The 21,271-nt window shown below is 41.7% G+C and overlaps 1 protein-coding gene across 1 annotated transcript in view; it reads left to right on the top strand.

Moving 5' to 3' along the window:
• The window catches only part of SLC27A2 (solute carrier family 27 member 2), a 38,937-nt gene extending 17,936 nt beyond the window's left edge, over positions 1 to 21,001 (top strand). Inside the window, exons 4-10 of the mRNA XM_006181300.3 lie at positions 549 to 673; positions 11,970 to 12,164; positions 12,891 to 12,981; positions 13,623 to 13,821; positions 15,343 to 15,440; positions 19,344 to 19,474; positions 20,525 to 21,001. Of these exons, the coding sequence (XP_006181362.3) occupies positions 549 to 673; positions 11,970 to 12,164; positions 12,891 to 12,981; positions 13,623 to 13,821; positions 15,343 to 15,440; positions 19,344 to 19,474; positions 20,525 to 20,701 (1,016 nt within the window). The 3' untranslated portion in view covers positions 20,702 to 21,001. The remainder of the gene's footprint in view (positions 1 to 548; positions 674 to 11,969; positions 12,165 to 12,890; positions 12,982 to 13,622; positions 13,822 to 15,342; positions 15,441 to 19,343; positions 19,475 to 20,524) is intronic.
• The last annotated feature ends 270 nt before the right edge of the window (positions 21,002 to 21,271 follow it).

Genomic DNA, 21,271 nt, shown 5'->3' with positions numbered 1-21,271 from the left:
ATTGCACCCCTAGCTGCTGCTTCAGGTCCATCTCCCTTGACCCACCCACCCTTTCCCATTCTAGTCACAGGCCAGCTGAGTCTTGGCCATCACTCAACCTTCTGGACAGTCCTGGCTCTATGTCCATGCTTTTTCCTCTTCCAGGAATTCTCTCATCTTTCTACACACTCATTTCTCAAGACCTAATTCAATTCCTACCTCTTTTACAATATGACTTTCTAAACCCTTGCCCCCAAGCAGAATTAATCTTCACACACACACTCAAATTTCTTTAGGGTTTCATGGAACCTCTTGTTTATTGCACACTGACTTTTATTAGCAAGATGTGTGCATGTTCTCCCCCACTAGACTGGAAGCTCCTATAGGACAAAAACATGTCTTACTGTGTGTGGTTTTTTTTTTTTTTCTTGTATTGAACATAATTGATACCTAATACTTGTTTGTGAATATAATTCATATTTAAATTTCTACAGTTCAAAAATGACAACTATAAATGGGAATCTTTTGGGCAGCATTTTTTATTAGTATTTTCTATGCCTTCTCTGTAGGTGCCACTTTTGTTTTACGGAGCAAATTTTCAGCCAGCCAGTTTTGGGATGATTGCAGAAAATACAACGTCACTATCATTCAGTATATTGGTGAACTGCTTCGGTATTTATGCAATACTCCTGAGGTAACAATCCCCATGTTTCATTATCTTTTTGAAATAGATAAGATGGAAATTCGAGTCACTTTGGGTCATGCTAGGTTTCACCTGCTTCATATATATCAGTTTTCAGTTTACCCTACACTTGTTTTTTCATGATAAAAGGCTTAGCACCTTACCTGTCATAGAAAGGGGGTTTACTAGATAGCAGTTGCTGTTAATAACATTGATCCCTACTGACTCTGTTTTTATATCTTACCCTTTACCTACCATATCCTCTGCTTCCCTCTCTGCCTGTTTAAAGCCTACACTCTGTGAAAGCCCAGTTCAAATGATACCTCATATATTAAACCTATTTGGGCCACCCCAGCAGGAGTCGTTACTCCTTTCCCCTACCTCATTTGATTTCTCCTCCCCTGTGGTCCTTGTCACATTGCTGGTCTTTGTCTTCCTGCTCCCATCCTCCCTAGGCTGTAAATCTTTGATGGCAGGGACCACATCTTATCTCCTTGCCCTCTCTTCCCACAGGGGTGCAGGAAACTTTTCCTAATGTTGCTTAATGAATAAACCCCTATGTGGCTCTGAAACCATCTGACAGAGTCTGTCCCCAGGCTTAGAATAGATGTCCCAACATAAGTAAATCCAAGGGCCTTGGATCAACCTTGTTTCAGGTATCTGGATGTCTTGATCAGGTTGTTTGAAAGAGCTCCTTCTGCCCAGGCTCTCATCAAAAATGGCAGCCCCCCTGGGGACCAGATCAAGGTTTCTCAACAGTGGCACTGCTGACATTTGGGGCCCATTCATCCTCTGCTGTCGGAACTTATCCCGTGCACTGCAGGATGTTCAGTAGCATCTTTGGTCTTTATCCAGGACGTGACAGTAGTGCCCACCCTCTCCCCGGCTAGGTCATAATAATCAAATTGTCTTCAGACATTGCCAGATGTACCCTGGCAGGCAAAATCAACCTCGGATGGGCACCACTAGACTAGATAATGTAGTCAATTCACCAGATCCTACTTTCTTTAATCCTTTCACTTACCATAAGAAAACAAACTTAAAGGATCACTAAGTTGATAAACTGCTATTTATAAGCACCTGTTATGTTCAATTTATATACAGGCAGACCTCAGAGACATTGCGGGTTCAGTACCAGACCACAGCAATAAAGTGAGTCCCATGACTGTTTTCGTTTTGCAGGACACATAAAAGTTATGTTATGTAGCCTATCAAGTGTGCAATAGCACTGCATCTGAAAAACAAAACAAAACAAGAGTGTACATACCTTAATTTTAAAATATTTTAATTTTAAAATACATTTTTATACTAAAAAATGCTAACCATCATCTGACAATGCCAGTTTGCCACAAACTATCAATTTGTTTAAAAAAAAAAAAAAAGGAAATGCATTATCTGCAAAACGAGATAAAGTGAAATAAAACTGAGGTGTGCCTGTAACAGATGCAGTGAGACTTAAGTATAAGATGCTCTTGCCCCCCGTTGTTTCTCTCCTCACTTCCTTTAGTCCCTGCCCACACGTCATCTCATCGGAGAAGCCGCGCCCACTAATTCTCAAACACGCCCCGCTACCCGTTACTGTTCATCTCGTGGGTTACTGCTTTCCTCGGCAGTATCACTCGGTTGTCTGTCTCCTCCAGTTAAATGAACGCTCCGTGCCCCAGGGGCATTGTTGGTTGCCAGATCCCCAGCACCGAGATCTATATCTGGTACAATCTAGGCATCAACAAGTTTTGCTGAATGAATCTCTAAATTCTTGCCCCTGAAAGATGTATAATTGACTTAAGGGAGGTAGTCTCTTCCCCCAAAATGTTTGGGCTTTGGACATATTATTCTGATTAGAGGGGCAGAATTCAACAGATTGATGTCATAATTAGCTGTGAGGTGGGTGAGGACCTTTTCCACAGCAATTTCGGTTAGTGTCATTATTGAATTTTTTTCACATTAGTATTCCATCTGGTCCTAAAGATTGCATGCCTCCCTATTAAAACTCTGAAGTCTATATAGGGCCCTTCTGTTTGGCTTTTCTCCTCTGTCTTAAAGGCAGTCCCTTGTCAGAAGTCTCCTAGGGAGGGCATGTTATTTCTATTAGTTCTAATGGGAGCCACCTTGGACTTGAAGAAAATAAGTATGCTTGTGTATAGTTCTTTTAGGCTTACTCACACATACAGACACTTCCACCTTTCCTTTTTATTAATGTTGTCTTGGATGCTGGAAAACAAAGACAGTTTGATTGGGGTTTTATATTGTCAAAATATTTTATGATGTGGTGTATAGTTCATGGATAACCTCTAATCTAGCAGTGGATTTGGAGTTTCTGTTGGCCCTTGCTTTACCCCATCCCTGAATTCTGGTTTGTCTGGAAAATACGTATAAGTATTTGTAGTAAATGCTCAAAGTCTCAAAAAACCTAAAGATTTTTTTAAATGATATAATCTTAAGTATAGAAAATGCTAAGGATAAAAAATCTGTTAAAAGTAATCAATGAATTGAGCGAAGTGTTAGGATACCAAGCCAACACACAAAAATCATTTCCATTTCTATTCACTAATAATGAACAATCTGAAAAGGAAATTACAAAAAAAAATCCATTTACAATAGCATAAAAAAGAATGAAATACTTAGGAATTAACTTAAGCAAGGAGGGAAAGGCTTGTATAATGAAAACTACAAAACATTGCTGAAAGAAATTAAGGAAGACATAAATAAGTGGAAACACATCCCTTGTTCATCGTTTGGAAGAATTAACATTGTTTAAAGGTCACTACTACCCAAGGCAATCTACAGATTCAATACAATCTCTATCAAAACCACAATGATGGTTTTAGCAATAATAGAAAAACCCATCCTAAAGTTCATATGGAATCTCAAGGGACCCCAGATAGCCAAATCAATCTTGAAAGAGAGGAACAAAATAGGAGGACTTAACAATTCCTAATTTTAAAATTTATTATAAAGCTTTACACAAAACAATGTGGTACCAACATAAAGTACCAATTGAATAGAATGGACAGCCCAGGGAAAAAACCTTGCATATGTGGGCAAATGATTTTTGACAAGGATGCCAAGACCATTCAATAGGGAAAGGATAGTCTTTTCAACAAATGGTTCTGGGAAATCTGAATATCCACATACAAATGAATGAAGCTGGATCCTTACCTAACACCATATATGAAAGTTAACTCAAGATAGATCAAAGACCTAAATTTAATACCTAAAACAATACAATGTTTGGAAGAAAACATAGGCTAAAACTACACACTGGATTTGGCAATGATTTCTTTAATATTGACACTGAAGGCAGAGGCAACAAGAGAAAAAAACGGACAAAGTGTACTTTATGAAAATTTTAAAATTCTGTCCCTCAAAAGACACTATCAACAGAGTAAAATGGAAACTACAGAATGGGAGAAAATATTTTCAAATCACATATCTGATAAGGGTTTAATATCTGGAATATGTAGAGAACTCCTAAAACTCAACAACAACAACAACAAAATAAACAACTGATTCAAAAATTGGCAAAGGACTTGAATAGGCATTTCCCCAAAGAAGATACACAAATGGCCAATAAGTACATGAAAAGATTCTCAGCCTCACTAATCATTAGGAAAATGCAAATCAAACTACAAACTACAACCACTTCATACCCATTAGAATGATTACTATCAAAAAAAAAAAAAAAAACAGGATAGCACATTGTAATGAGGATGTAGAGAAATTGAAACCCTTGTGCACTGTTGGTGTGAAGGTAAATTGGTACAGCTGCTGTGCAAAACAGTATGGCAATTCCTTAAAAATTTTAAAATAAAATTACCATACAATTCAGCAATCTCACTTCTGGGTATATACCCTAAAGAACTTGAAAGCAAGTTTTCAAAGAGATATTTGTATATCCATGTTCATAGCAGCATTATTCACAATAGCTAAAATGTGGATGGGTGAATGGATAAGCAAAGTGTGTTATATACATGCAATGGAATATTATACAGCCTTAAAAAGGAAAGAAATTCTGCAGTACACTACAACATGGGTGAACCTTGAGGACATCATGTTAAGTGAAATAGTCAATCACAAAAAGACAAATACTGTATGATTCCACTTATATGAGGTACTTAGAGTAGTCAAAATCATAGAGACAGAAAGTAGAATGGTGGTTGCTGGGGGCTAGGGGAAGGGTTGGTTAGGGAGTTCAATGGGTATAGAGTTTCAGTTTTACAAGATGAAAAGATTATGGATATGGTGATGGTTGCACAACATGATGTATGTACTTAGTACCACTGAACTGCATAGATAAAATAGTTACAATAGTAGATTTTACTTTATGTATATTTTAAGCACAATTTTTTAAAAAATCACAATAGGAAACTCAGATTCTACAGATTTAAAGGGAGCTTAAAGAAAGATTGTATCAAAAGGACTTCTCAAAAGTGGATATAAACTAGAACCAATGGTGGGAGTCTCTGAGTCAATGTAATCAGAAATTCTCCCACCCTTAGAGCTGCTGAAATAGTCTGGTCCTGGAGCGGCTGACACTACCAGCAGCCCCCAGGCACTGGGTGTCAGGGAGGCAACTCCTGCCCTAGCTGAGCATATGAACCAAATGCACCCATTCACAGACATGGCAGGGTTCATCACGAGAATCTGGGGCAATGCCGAGAAGGTGGAGGCCACTATGCTTCTCCTCCCTCGTCTTAACTACATTCCACAGCTCCCTTGGTAGAGCAGAGGACTAGGGAGGAATGCGCCCAGCCACCTTAGGGCAGGAGTTCAGCTCAAGGGACTTCATGGAGTACTTAAGAGCAAGGACTCTGGAGGCAGCAGGCCTGAACTATGACTCCACCAGTTGAGCAGGATGGTAAGTCACTCTAAATCTCAATTTCCCATTAACTGACCAGGGAAGCAATAGGACCTACTTCATAGGAGGCTGCGAAGACAAAATGATGTATGTAAAGCTTATAGCAAAGTACCTGACATTTAGTAAATAACCAACAAACAGTAGCCAATATTATCATTTTTAGGGCCTTAGAATGTGTGGTTCGTAGTAAGTACTCCATACATATCACTGAATGAATCAATGGAATGCATGAAGGAAGAAAAAAAAATTCAAATTAGTTAATCACCCTCATCTAAGCTTGAGTGGGAGATCGACAGCAAAGCTACTGGCTTGGGCGATTTTACAGTATTATTGGGGAATATTCTTTACTCAATTTACTTGTCTTCCATTGTTATATTTGGGCCTTAGCATCCAGAGGACCTATTTATAATGAAAGGCCAGTCTGGTTCATTCCCTGCAGTGTACAGTTATCAACCCCAATTTTGTGTAATTGCCCAAGAAACAATGTCATTCAGGAAAAAAAGCATTTATTGGGACAAGATATTGCTACAGCTGAATGTTTCTCTACTGTAGTCAGGGAGTGAAGCTAAAGAAAGCAGTCTAAATGAGGCTTTGTACTGCTTGCAGGGAGTGTGACCTGGGTGGGGGACAGAGAAGGAGAAAAAGGGAATCAGAGAAGTTCCAGGTGCCATACCTAGGAGTCATGATATTTGGAGGGGGAAATAAGATAGATAAGAATCTTGAGACAGCTGAACACTCAACTTGCCTCCCTAGTGTGGTCTGCCTTCCCTCCAAAATTAGATAACCTCTGTGGTCCTACCCTAGCCTAAAATTTCTGTCTCTGCATCACCCCTATTCTAAAAGCAAGCAGCACAGAAGAAAGAGTGACCAGTTTGACCTGTGGGGGCCAGAACAGGGGTAGGCCAGGGGAAAGAGGGACAGAGAGCATAATCAGGGAAGGTTTGCCAGAGAAGGTGAGTTTTGAAGGATGCAGAGTTGTTTTCCAGCCATAGAGGGAAACAAAGGCTTAATGGTTAGCTGCAACAGCATGTACAGAGCTGTGGAATGAAGGATCTGACACACTGGAAACTGCAAACAGTGTGGCAGGAGGTGAGACTGATTAGCTGAGCCAGGGAGCAAGAATTTTACTGTGCTGGGACTCAGATGTGAATGTGATAAAGTACCATGAAAGGGCCTGAGAGTGATGTGGGGGTTTTTGAGGTAGTTTTGAGATAGTGATGTGGTTTTTAAGATAGTTCCTTGGACTACACTGGAGGCAGAAAGACCTCTTCTGTAAAGCAGAGAGGTTAAGTTTCACCCTTTCACTCCTATCAGTGGGTGCTTTCTTTTCTCCTTGGGGAGCCAAGCAGAGGTATAGCATATTAGATGTTAAGAACATGGACTCAGGAATTACCCTAAGATGATGAATAGCTTCTGCCCTTTCACCTCTTACAAGTCTCCCAAAAACAAGGAGGACAAGAAGAAGATACGCAAGTTCCATTGCCTTGGAAACTGAGACACTGCAGCCATACATGCTGAAGGGTAAAGGCCACCGCCAGAGCAGGGCTGACGGGCATGAAACGTGAGAGGCAGTTAACAAGAAGGAAGCCAAATGACTTCTTGACAGCTGAGAAGCTGGAGGCGCCAGATACAACTGAAGATGGGATGAGGTGCTAGGCTTCAAAACAGGAGGATTTTTGGAAGTCTGTGTATGAAACAGGTAGATCTGCTGTACCTCTCTCCCACTCCTGTAACAGGAGACAGGAGGCTTATTCTCTGGAGAAGACCTAGAGAAACTTTGAACTCAAGGACCCCAAGAGGGCAGGTTGGGAGGGGTGAAGCACTGAGAGCAGAGATTGAGTAACTGTGTACTTACCAGAGAGACTTCCCAGCTCCCCTCCCCTGCACAGTTTTCAGAACTCCAATAGCCATTTTATGCTCACAGGCAAGAGATCGGAGAAGGGTTACTCTTAGGAAGACCTAAACTTTCGCAGAAAAGAGGCTACACTGCCGCATCATGAGACATTGCAGTCCACCTGGTCACAGCCCTTCCCCACCATACAAAGCTGCTCAAACATCTTTGTGTTGCCTTAATCCTAAATATGAACAGACACCTAAAGAAAGCCTCTAACAGGAAAGATCATTTTTAAAAAGAAGCAGAATTCCAGAAAACTAAAGTTAATATTCTCAGAGATAATAGAGGAGATATTATATCCATAAAACAGAAATAGTATGCTACCTCTCCCTCAAAAAACAGAATTAGACCTCCAGAAAAATAAACATATGATTTAAAAATTACTTAATCCATAGAAAGGTTGGAAGATAAAGTTGAGAAATCTTACAGAAAGTTGGAGAAAAGTTAAAGCAGTGGACATGAAAGGAGACAAAATAAGGAAATCAGAGGATCAATCCAAAAGATCTGGTATCTGATTAACAGGAAATTGGGGAAAGAACAGTGAAAATGGAGACGAGAAAATTATTAAAAAACTAATACAAGAAAACTTGCCAGAACTGAAGGGCCATACTGAAAGGGCCAATTGAGTACCCAATGAAATGAGTGTAATTTTTTTTTTAATTTTTAGCTAGGCTATGATGTGATTTAAGGCTACCAAAAAGAGAAAGAGAAAGAAAAGATTCTATAAGAATAACATTTGACTTGCCAACAGCAACATTCAAGATGGAAGACACAAGGAGCAGTGCCTTCAAAATCTAAGTAGACATTATTGCCTAGCTAGAATTTTAATATCCAACCAAATTATCAATCAAGTATATTATAAGAATATTTTCAGACATTCAAAGTTTCAAAAAAACTTACCTCCTGTATACCCTCCTTAAGGAATTTCCTAGAGAAAGTACTCCATCCAAACAGGAGAGTAAAAAAAGAAAGAGGAAGACACAGGATCCAGGAAAGAGAAGTGAAGGGTATTTCCAGGCCTGGAGAACAAACAGTCCAGACTGGAGCAAAAGGATATAAGGAAGAAAAATGAAAAAAGGAAATTATACCACCCGACAAATTTCACCATGAGGAACATTGTATTTAGAGGCCGTCGGAAGGTGAGGAAAGAACTGCAAATAGAAACTATGAAAATGAAGCAAATGGCCAGGGAGGCAGTTGATCCCAAGAAAAACAAACAATTGTTCAAGAATTTGTTCATAGTATATTACTTAGCTCATTAGTGGGGGATTAGGTGCAAAATAATGTGAACACAGAATGTTGGCTTAACCAAAAATTGTGATGTTGGGAAAATGGAAAAGAGCTTAATCCCTAGCCAGCACAACAGGAAATTAATAAATAATGTCTAAAAATGATTAATCAAAAGATAGTGATATAAGCATTTAATTGAGAAATAGATAAGAAGAAACAGCTGCAAGGGTTAAGTGTCTGCCTCGGGTGGTAGGCTGGAGGCAAAGGATGTAGACAAATACGTGGAATAACAGCTTTCGTCATTTAAAAGCTTTCAGGACTATTTGATTCTTAAACTGCATGTGTCATCTTTTTAACTAAAGAAAAATGTGCTCTCTGAAGTCACGTAGATTTGGATTTGAATTCTGGAGCCGCTGTGTTGCTACCTGTGATCTTGGATAAATTATTTCAAGCCTCTCAAGGCTCTGTTTCCTCAACTGATTACCTCTCACATTTTGGTAGGGTTCCTTAGGACCTTAAGTAAGATAATGCAAGGCAATTGCCTGATACAGCAAAGCCCTCAATAAAAGTCCTTCTGCTGACTCTGATTAGCTGGTGCCCTGTACCCTCTCTGGACACCCTGACCTCTCACCCTTCATCAGTCCTTCAGTCCTGGTGTGGATTAAAGTCCCCTAGGTGTGTTTGCATATTGCACCTCACCTCTAATGTGGAATAGAATGTTCGATCTTTGTTAAAGAAAACTGAGCAGGTCACCCTTGACCTAAAATACAGCTCCTTTGAGGAGTGGCTTTGATGAGGAGGAAACACTGTTTTTCCTTTTGGAAAACACCAGTACTTTCAGCCTCTGGTGAGCAAAAGCTTAGGTGAGAACCAGACATCTCAGAAGGCTCCAGGATCTCCCAGTTTGTGTCCAGAAACATTTCCAGCCTAGAGCCTTAATCCCTTCTGCTGGTATAATAAGATCCCTCAGTTCATGATGAAAACTGAGCCAATGATATCATAACTCTGAGCCCAGCTCCCTGCCACCCACAGGTGACAGCTGCACCTGTGAGGCTGGCCCGCCTCCCACACACCCAGGGCACTGCAGCCTCCTTCACCCTAGAGTCCTGCGCTGCTGTTGATGTGCTGGCCATTAACGGTTGAACCAGGACATTGATGGTTTCCTGGTGGAAGTTATTTCTTCTCTTAGTGCAGGGTTTGCACTCTATGTAAAGCACAGGTCCAGGCACCGTGGATGATACAGAGAGAGATGTGGCCTCAAAGAGTTTATAGTCTAATGGGAGAGACAGATGTTCAGCACCCATTAGACCAGTAAATGAACTGAGAGGGTAATTACAGGCTGTGTATAGAAGAGGCAAGGTCTTGGGTTTACGCACTGGAATGCTCTTCAGAGCTTCACATGCAGGCCTGAGAAAGGTTAGCCCTGGGTTGCTTTTAAGCAAGAGTAATCATTCCACAAATACTCGTGATGTTTTATTCTCAGAGTGGCAGTGAGGGACAGCAGTGTTAGGGCGAGGATGATCTCTAGAAAGCCGACAATCCTTGCTAAGGAGAGCAGTGTCTTGTGGACAGCATGACCCTTTAAATCATTATCCAAACAGAGACATTTGAGAGTGAAAGAAGTGTAGTTAATAAGCACATCAGGCCAAAGGGCATAAACCAGGACCAGCCCAGGCAAAGCAGCTATATGGTCTCCTGACCTATAGGTATTTGGTAATCATAAAAGGGAATCGATTCAGCGACCTAACAACCGACGAAGCTGATAAATAGGTTCCCACTCAGAATGAATAGGTTCATGCAGGTCAGAAAGGCTTCTCAGATAAGTCTCCCGAGCACTCTGGTTAAGAACCATTGGCATGAAGCCCCTATTCTCTCTCTCTACACATTTTTTCCTCAAAAAGACTTGCAGAAGGGGCAGTTTTTCCTAGTGATAAATATCTGTCCACCCCTCTGGTTCAGACTCCTGAAAGAACGTCACTATCTCAGTTTTGACCAAGGAGCTACTTCAAAATCTTAAAAATAAATGCATACACACTGTCCACCCCTCTTGGCTCCTCCCACTTGGAAAGCGAGTCAAGGCTTGTTTGGTTTGGTCTTTAACTACAGTATCAAAGGTCCTCCCCTTGTCAGAGAACCGCCAGCCTTTCTCTGAAACTCAGTTGTTTTCTTGCTGCTGTTGCTTTTCCAAAATCACTTACTCCAAGATCACTTCACAGTGATTTCACAGAGTAGGAAACAATGTAGAAAATGTTATTTAGAGCATTTGTTTTTTTAAGCAAATTGCTATTCCAGCAAAAAAAAAAAAAAAAAAAAAAAAATTCACATTTCCCAGGAGAGGCAATTCCTAGTTACCTGGCACCTCTACCCCGTTCCTGTCTTCTGTTAGAGTAAAGGTCATCAAGGCACAGATTTTGCGAGTTAAAATTATACTTATTTACCTGCACCTCCCACCAGGCTGTGACCTCCTAACGTCACATCAATTGCCTTATTAATATAAAATATTGTTAAAATCACCCTAGGTTTGGACATATTTGGACGTATAGGTAGGGCCTCATAAATGTGGTTGAATGGAAAGTGGCCGGTCCTCATCCACCTCTCTTGGTGATATGAGCTCTCCTTTCAGTTCTTCTACTCAAAACAGTTTTTCCTTTGTGATTTTTATTTATAGCAAAGCATAGTCCTCCCAGGCCACCTGAGGCAACTGGGAGTCAGCTTCCTCCCTCTCTTCCCCCTCCCAGCCCACTGGGACAGTTCTCCCTGGTCTTGTGGCCTCTGGGTCTGTCTGTTAAATGAATGCGTGATCCAGAGTCTTCTTCCCCAGTCCCGCCAGGCCCTAATGTGAATGCTCTTCAGTGACGCTGTGGAAAATGATTCTCTCTCTCTCCCTGGACTGTGATCCCATTTTCCTGTTCATTGTCAAAGGAAGATGGTTACTTCCAATTGCACAGTCTCTGACAGACTTTCCTGTGGGGCCCTCCTTTCTGGCAACTCACTCGGATGCACCAGCCTCATCAAGAAAACAATACATGATTCAAGCTTCAGGCTGGCTATGGAGTCAATGTTGGCGTCACTGAGTTCCATCAAACTGTCTCACCTTGCCTCTTAAAATTCAAAATGGGAGAATCCAAGTCTTTCAGCTGTTAGATCAGAGTTCCTGCTGTCAGCCCATATTGTGTGTGTCGGGATGTGTGTGGGTGACAGAAAAGGCATGCACTAAGGTGAAATCATCACCAACATAAATACGTAGAAACATAAAGGACATTGTTAATACGTAAGTACGGGCTCCCAAGATGTTTCAATTTGGTCTCTTCTCCCTCCTGCTACAGAGACCAAACGATCGTGACCATAAAGTGAGAGCGGCATTGGGGAATGGCTTGCGAGGAGATGTGTGGAGAGAATTCATCAAGAGGTTTGGAGACATCCATGTGTATGAGTTCTATGCTTCCACTGAAGGCAATATCGGATTTATAAATTACACGAGAAAAATTGGTGCTATTGGAAGAGTAAACTACCTTCAGAGAGTAAGTACATTCAAAATGAGGGCACCTTGGCCAGCTTTGCAGATTTCTTAAAAGCTATATCCTGATGATGTCATTATCAGAATTTCAAGCTGCCTCAGAGCCATGGACCGGCCATATCGCTGAGAGAGGTTTTGCTCATTCTCTATGACAGCGACCTAAAAATGACAGGGTCCTCTACTTTTAAAATCTTAACTTCTATTAATCACAACCCATGATGCCTCTGCCATGTATGAGAACATGCGTAACAGCTTTATTTTTAAGTCTAAAACGAGAAACAATCCAAATGTCCATGAATAGGAGAGTAGATAAATAAACCATGGTATATGCATGCCAGGAAAGTTAAGCAGCAATCTAAAGTAAACCACTGACACAAGCACCAACGTGGAGGGAAAGGAGATCACAGACATTATGCTGAGTGAAAGCAACAGATACAAAGGCATGTATGTATTTCATTTATTTGATGCTTAAGGCTACTTGATGGTGACAAAAGTCAGAATACTGGTTAACTTGACAGAAAGGGACAAAAGGAGTCTTCTTAAGGTAATAAAAATGTCTAACGTCTTGATCTGGAGAGTAGTTACCTAGGCATATGTGTGTGTAAAAATTCATCAAGCTGTACACTTAAGATATGTGCACTTTATATACTGTATGAATGCTACACCATAACAAAAAAGAAAAATTTGTGAAAGAATGTGTGCTCACAATGATCTATTTTAATTTTGCTAGAAAATCATAACGTATGAACTAATTAAATATGATGTGGAGAAAGATGAGCCCGTCCGAGATGGAAATGGATATTGTATCAAAGTTCCAAAAGGTACAGTGGATTTTTGTTCAGTTAGCCTGTCCCTTTTCTTACCCTGACAAAATGACTCTTAAGAACTAGCATATCATTGCTAAAGTGAACACATGGTACAGTTGATCAGAGTGCGGGGTGGAGGGTAGGTGTGGTGTGTGGGGAGAAGTTTATTATCTCACTCTTGGAAATAGTTACAGAAATCCCAAGAGGTAATAATTTACCACTGCATGTAATATAATTATCATTTGAAACCTAACTTAACAACTTCTTGATTGGGAGGTAAGCATTATACAGAAAGGGATGTGTAATTATAGTTGCAAAACTGTAGTTAGCCATCAAGGGTCTTTACCTTTAAGCTTAAACTACTACGCATTTGTCTAATTTTGTGTCTAAACCATTATTCAGTAAAAGATTAGTACTAAAAGAATTACAAATGTGCGGTCATAGAGAATAATGTACCGTGTGTGTGCATGGTGTATATATGTGTGTGTATATATATGAAATGTATATAGAAATACATGTACATATGCATGAAAATGACACTTCCTGCAGCCAGCTTGTTGCCAGTCGGTTGTATGGCATCCGTTTTAAGGAAGGTTAACAAAAAAATCTGTCTACTTCTAGCACATAAAATAACAATTTACCTTCTTCTGTCATAGGGGAAGCCGGACTCCTGGTCTGCAAAATCACACAACTTACACCATTTGCTGGCTATGCTGGAGGAAAGACTCAGACAGAGAAGAAAAAACTGAGAGATGTCTTTGAGAAAGGAGACATCTATTTCAACACTGGAGACCTCTTAATAATTGACCATGAAAATTTTGTCTACTTCCACGACAGAGTTGGAGATACATTCCGGTTGGTTTCTCTGAATTACTGAGCCAAAAACAAACACATGCACAATTTGGCTTACTCCTAAATTAGAATCTCATTCCACTTTAGTTATGGTGCTCCATTCCTTCTCTCTATTTGGCATGTCAATTCAACCTCCTGTATTCCCAGAAAATAAGGAGCCAAATACATGGGGTGTCACTCGGCAATGCACAGTTAACTTGGTTGAACAATACCAGATGAGAACAGGAGAGAAACCCTGTGCCTGATTTGGGGCACCTCCGTAACTCAGTCTGTCCAATTCCTCTCATTTACCTTCAGTTAGTAGCCGTCATTCAGGACAGCCAGGGATTTTCACACTGCTTCCAATCATGAGGCTTTTCTTCAGATAAAATCAAATGCAAATTAATGTGAAACTGATCTAGTTGAAGAGGAGGCGAGGGGTTCTGAGCCCCACCTGCTCCCCTCCCTCCCATTCTCCATCCCCAGCCAGATGGTTCCCCACAGCACTCCCACGTCAGCACAATGGAGTTTGAAAGCCATTGCAAAAGACCGTGAAATTAATTCTCAGCAACAGCAGGGTCATCTAGCCTCATGACCTTTTGTTTAATCAGCTTCCTTCCTTGTAAACTCCCCGAGGCCAGGCCCTGTGTCTGCTGTTCACCGCCCCCTCCAGCACCTAGCACGGTGCCTGACGCACAGGAGTGCTTTTGGCGTGCATGAGCAAGGAAGAGATGGAAGGATGGAAGTTGTCTGGCTGTAGTAGAAAAAGCATAGATATGAATGTGAGAACTGAGCTCCCAGGCCAGCCTCTCCCCTTAAGCCGCTGTGTTACCAAGGCAGGTACCCTTTTTCCACCTCTATCCCTTCACCCATGAAACTATGGGTCCCGATGACCCTCAGGGTTCCTTCCAACTCTAATATTTCATGACTCAGGATCCATATCATTATTTTATGCCACCTTCATGTTACTGAAAAGATACTTCTGGGAGATCTAAAAAAAATTGTCAATGTAACACAAAATTTAACACTATTAAGTGGAAAAGTATCACCTAGTTGGACACTGACATTAGTTTCCCTGCAAATAAAGTATAGTATTTTTTGATTTAAAGTTTTTTCCTTGCCCTGAGACCCTGAAATACAAGTATGAAGTTCTATTTAATAGAAATTCACTAACTGAATTAAATAGCAACCAAAGTTAGTGAATGAGGGAAGTGAGAGACCTAAACACAGCAAAAAGTCATTGAGATGTATTTTTGATTTCCAGTGCCTTTCTTAGGCCAAGCCTGTATTTCAAACATCACTTTGTGTATGATGTTTCACATAGTGAGATTAAAATTCCACATATTATTTAGGTCCATGCCTTTGTCTTTTATGCCTCAAGCAGGATGCCTCTCCCATGACTAAGTTGGAGAGTTTGGGGGCCAAAAGTAAGGAAGCAGAGTGCAGCCACGCGATAGAGGAAATTTCTGGAGGAAATATCTGCAGTCAGTACAGCCTGGGCCAGAGACCACCAGTGACCTCTGCTAACCTTGCCTTTTCTTCTAGGTGGAAAGGGGAAAATGTGGCCACCACTGAAGTCGCTGACATAGTAGGACTGGTTGATTTTGTGGAAGAAGTGAATGTTTATGGAGTGTCAGTGCCAGGTATGCACAAGATATTATAAATCAGTGCCAAAACTCACATGGTAACCGAACAGAATTTCAACCGCAAGGCAAAGTTTGTCATCGCTTTCTCCTGCCAGCTGGAAAAGCAAACCACTCTTTCCCAGCCACCTGGGAGCAAGGGGCTTATGTCTGGTCTGTGTGCCATTATAAATTAGCCAAGTCAGTACATCTGAACCCGGCCTTCCTCTGTGGTTCAGTTCTCCAGCTGTTTGGGGCTCTCAAGCAAGCCAGATCTCTCTGAGATGCAGGGTCCATGCTGCGTTTGGCATGCCTCAAGGAAAGATTTGTCACACTTGGTAGCTTGGAAATGGTATCCTGGCCTCTGAACTGGGAGGCACCATTAAGAGCTGGTGCAGTTGCTAGGAGAAAAAGCCAGGAAGGAGCTGATTTTTTCCAGACTCTTCTTTTAAAGCAGCTCCCTGACCCTAGCACACCACGCTGAGTTTCAGAATCATCCCACAGAGAGATGGCATCCAGCCTTCATCTGCAGATCTGCTCCTGCCAGCAGAGTGCAGAGCGTGAGGTCTGACTTTGGGTACTGGCTCCAGCATCTGCTGGCTGTTTGACTTCAGGCAAGTCACTCAGTTAGCGAGTCACTCACTTCACCCTGCAGTGAAGATTGTCAAGAGAACGAATTCATTTTCATTACATAAGTGCTAAGTGTATAGTTACCAGATATAGACATGAGGGTTGTCCTGAAAAGAAATCATTTTAATTAGAGATGCCAGAGAGGATTAAAACCCACAAATCACTGTCCAAATATAAGTTACTAGGGATGTTAACATTCCCGAGAACTCAGCATCTGGGATTCTCATCTATATTCAAAATGGAAATCCAAAAGTCTCTTTGTTGTGAGCTATGATGATTTCAGATGACCATGTGCTGTCCTTTTGTTTTTTTAAAGACTATTTGAGGCTTCTTCCTCTCCCACCCTGTGACCATGACAGGAGAGGCAGTGTAGCCACATCTCAGGTCTGAGTCTGAGGGGTGCAGAATACTTCTCATGTTGGACTTAGGCAGAACCTTGTCGTGGCTGTCAGCCATCGCGCCATGATGGGCTCTCACAGACCCCACTTAGAATGTGCAGTGCACTTCTAAATTTTAAACAGGTAACAATACAAAAGAATGCGTAGGAGAAGGTAAGAGAATCTGGGAGATGGAATGGAAAGACCTAATCCAGTGCTGTTCAAACTGGGGCCCCTGCACCAGCACTGGCATCATCCCCTGGGAGCTTGTTAAAAATTTGGTATTTTTCTGTTAGAAATGCCCACCCCAGACCAACAAAATCAGAATCTTCTGGGGTAGGAGCCCAGGGAGCTGTTAACAAGCCCTCCAATGATTCTTAAAAACACTGAAGTCTGGTTTGCTGGTGATGAAAATGTTCTTGAACTAAATAGTGGTGATAGTTGCACAACACTGTGAATGCCACTGAATTGTACACTTTAAAACAGTTGAAATGATGAATTGCATGTTTTGCCACAATTTTTTAAAAACACTATAGTTTGAGAAGCACGGAGGCCTAGTGGTTCTGAAAATCTAGCCAACTATCAGAATCTTCTGGGAAACTTTTTAAAGCCCAGATGGTTCTAGTGGATCAGAACCTCTGGGGTTTGGGACTCAATCTTTGTGGGTTTTTTTAAATTTCCAAGTGGATCTAACAACCAGTAAAGTTTAGGAGCCACTGATACAGAACAAAGAAGAAGAGATTAATGAGTTTCAGATGATTGGAAGACTGTCAGGTAGAACAGGGAGCAGGCGTGCTCATGTCGCTCTAGTGAGCAGAATGAAAACGGAATGGTTGAAATGACCAAGTTGCAAATGTTAGCCTGAGAACTCCCCTGTAACCAGAGGGACCAACAACAGAATGAGCTGTCTCCTGAGGCAGACAATGTCCCACCGACTGGGGCGTGTACAGAGGCTGGATGTCCACCTAGGACCTTGTGAGAATTCTTGAAGAGACGCACTGTAAAGTCTCTCCTAGCTTTCAGGTTCTGTGACTCTCAGTGGCACACTTACTGATGGCTAGCTTCCCATGCCCAGAGACCAGACCCATTTCAGCCTAGAAGCGCAGCAAGTCTACCTGGAATAAGGCGTCAGTGCACTGGGGTGATTCTCAGTTCCAGAGAGCTGAGCAAGGTCTTCACAGATCTCAGCTTTGGGCCAAGAGGGAACTTCTAGGTTTGGGCCTAGAATAGAGATGACTTTTTCTGGGTGTCACACCAGAACTGCCCAACCACTCTGTAGAATTTTATATTATCAATAGAACTATCCGCAGTGATGGAAATGTTCTGTATCTGCATTCTCCAGTAGGGTAACTGATAGCCACCATATGGCTACTGAGCACTCAAAATGTGGATAGTCCGACTGAGAAATTGAATTTTTCATTTTATTTAATTATAATTAATTTTAATAGTTACACGTGATTGGTTGGCCACCCTACTGGACACTGCAGGTCTGGAGAACCCCTGGCTGGAACTGCTGCAGACAGAAACCTTCCCCCAGGAGCTGAGCTACCCCCAAACCAACCTCTGGGAGCCAGGGCAAGGGCCTGAGACCCAACAGCCCCATTCGCCTCTCAGCTGGGCATTGCCTCTGCCAGAGCGAGAAGCAAGGAGCCAGTTGATGCCAAAGATTTCTGTTGCATCAGCCACTGCCTTAACTCCAAAAGGAGCTTATTGGAGACATTCACGATTCCTGAGACAGGTGCCCCTGAGACAGCTACCAGGGGCCCCTAGAGAAAGAGGGTTGGTGCCCTACCCCAACTCCTTCAGCTAAGAGGCAAATCAAATGAGGACAGCTTTCCTTTCTTAAAATGTTTCCTCTTGTTTTCTGCTGCCTTTAAAGTTATGGGTAAACACACAATCACCATGGGAGAGATTTTGAAAGCTGGGGCCCAGGTGACAACGGGCGGCTCCTTCCCCATCTCTGATTACAGTTAAGTAGGTCAGGGAAGTAGACCTGGACTCCCACTGGGTCTGTTAGATCAGGTAGAAGCTATATTGATACACGTAATTACCACTGTCCCCACAAGAAAACAATGGTAATTGTCCTAAGCACATCTCCACTTACAGCCCTGCCTGCTGGGGAGGAAATGGCTGTTAGGATGTTTTCTGTGTGGAGAGCACAACCTCTCGGGACCAGCTGGGGAGGGCACACACAGCTCACCCCAGATCTCGCCTGCACCCTCCCGTCACGCAGCTTCTCTGAAATGCAGCGAGGCAAAGCTACTAGGAACCATGATTAAATAAGAAAGTCTCAAAGGTGATGTTTCTGCCTGGAAGTGCAACAGACCTAACACAGCAGCCCAAAGAACAACCTAAGGTCAGTTATTTGTGACAGTGGATCAAGGATGGTTCACTGAAGTAAAAAAAAAATTTTTTTTCCCTTTACCCACAAGTTCAACCTGTTTCCCATTCGGGTATTTACAGCTAGGCTGCCAAGAAGGATGATAGCGACATACACAGGACCTGCAGCCAGCCTGCTTCGCTTCCGTTTCTATCCCCACCTAGTATCTGCTGCTTGAACTTGAACCAGTCTTTTAGCGTCTCTAAGCCTCAGTTTCATCATCTGTAAAATGGAGATAACATTTGTACCTCTTCATAAGGTCGTTGTGAGGGTTAAATGAGATAGCACGGGAAAAAAAAACACAATTAGTTAAGGGCCTGGCGTATAAAAAAGATTCACTAGCCTAAAACTGCTGTTGTGTTGTTGTGGTCATACTCACTCTAGAATAACTTCAACATTTATTTAAAATAGAAATTCCAGCTATCCAAAAGAAACCCATGCCGAAATATTGTCCCAGTTCACTGTTCTTTGAACTAGCAAAGTATCATAAATAAATAGCTACAACACATCTAATTTTTTTTCTCACTTGATCTCTAGGTCACGAGGGTCGAATTGGCATGGCCTCAATCAAGATGAAGGAAGGTCATGAATTTGATGGAAGGAAACTCTTTAAGCATGTGGCTGATTACCTGCCCAGTTATGCAAGACCCCGGTTTCTAAGAATACAGGTGAGACCTCTCGTTATCAAGCTCAGTTATCCTCTCTCCAAGATCCCTGCCTTTTAGGGAACAACACTCCTTCTACCACAGCAACCACATGAGTCAAATTTTCAGTACCGTTTTCAGGTAGCTCAATAGGGAAGCAGAAATATCAGAAAATATAGCTAACTAAAACCAAATCCTAATTCCTTTCTCCATAAAATGACAGGCAGTTCATTCAGCAACAGTGTTAGCAAATAACTCACAAAGTCTGTTTAATGAGGTATAACAGACACATAAATTAGAAATGCTCCGACCCTCTTACTTGTTGTTTCCAGTCTTAAAGAATGGAAAAATCCACTGAAGTCCTGCACCTTTCGATGGCATGAAATTTAATTGGGCATCATTAGCCAGTAAGAACCACAAAAGGCTCAGCTATCACCACTAGAGGGATTTTTGTTTTTCCTTCTGAAGCATCAACTCCTTAGTTTAACATGCTCAATTTTGGGCTTTGAGCTCTGTGATTCTGTAGCTAAAGACCTGATAAAATAGATGTTACATTACCAGATATTGCTGAGGTTATAGGGTTATTTCTGTTGATGTCCATCAGGCACCGACATTTGCTTTACTGTGAGATGGTTGAGAGACACGAAAATTGAAATATCCTCAGATTATCACCTATTAATTGAAGAAGAAACAAGTCTTTAGTTGAATGAACAAACAGCCTGAAAAAAAAAGTTGTCTGTGTGTAGCCCCACACCACCATCAATCAGGATTTTCCAGGAATACCTGAAACTCACCAGGCAACATACTCTTCTCCGTATTCCACTGTCAGCAGCCCCTCTCATCCTGCAGGGGATCTCATGTCTAGGGATGGAAAATATTTCCACAAAGGGCCCCCTAGTGGAAATTTTGAGAACAGCATGTGTTGGTTTCACAGAACTTGCTTTCCAACAGCTCTCAAATGAGCCAGAGATGCCAGTGGGTTGCCAGTCCCGCAGCCCCACACCTACCCCTTGCCCTGCACCCTAATGCATTTGCAAAATGCCACAACAATGTGGATTGTCTGGTGTTTTTCAGGACGCCATTGAGATCACTGGAACTTTTAAACACCGAAAAGTGACCCTCGTAGAGGAGGGATTTAACCCTGCCGTTATCAAAGATGCCTTGTATTTCTTGGATGACAAAGCAGAAATGTATGTGCCTATGACTGAGGACATTTACAACGCCATAAATAATAAAACTCTGAAACTCTAAATATCCCCAGGAGGATAACTTATAATGTATTTCCAGAAAGAAACCGAATGGACCTAGTAACCGCCACTTGATATAATCCAACTTTAATCTGATTGAAGATTGTGAGGTGTAGGTTTTTTATGCATACCAGTAAGGGAGACTTTAAAAAAATGACACCTGAATCTTTGCAAGTGAAAAAGATGTAGAGATAATTATTTTTCAGTTTGTACCTACTGTTTGTATTTGCAAACTAAGCTTGTTTGGGGAAGGACATTATGTTTTTAAATATGAAATAAAATAGATGAACACCAGCATATGAGACGACACTGTCTTTTTCCTGACTTGATTCAAAATGCAAACCCTGAGGCTGACAGCCTCACTGGTAACTTTTCACAGGTGTCCCACTTATAATGATAATGGCAAAGAGTTGGGAGGTGAGGGGGTATAGGTCACCAATGAACAACCCAATGGAAATTCAGCTCCAGTGTAAGGCCAACCCTCCCCACCTAAAAGCATCCTGCCCAGCGTCTACAGACGGCATTATCCAACAAGTGATAATGCCATCTGTAGTCTTTGAAGGAGCCTAAGTCT

Source organism: Camelus ferus, chromosome 6, assembly GCF_009834535.1.
Source record: "Camelus ferus isolate YT-003-E chromosome 6, BCGSAC_Cfer_1.0, whole genome shotgun sequence".
In the NCBI taxonomy this organism is placed as follows: Eukaryota; Metazoa; Chordata; class Mammalia; order Artiodactyla; family Camelidae; genus Camelus; species Camelus ferus.
This window is presented reverse-complemented; position numbering and strand designations above follow the sequence as displayed.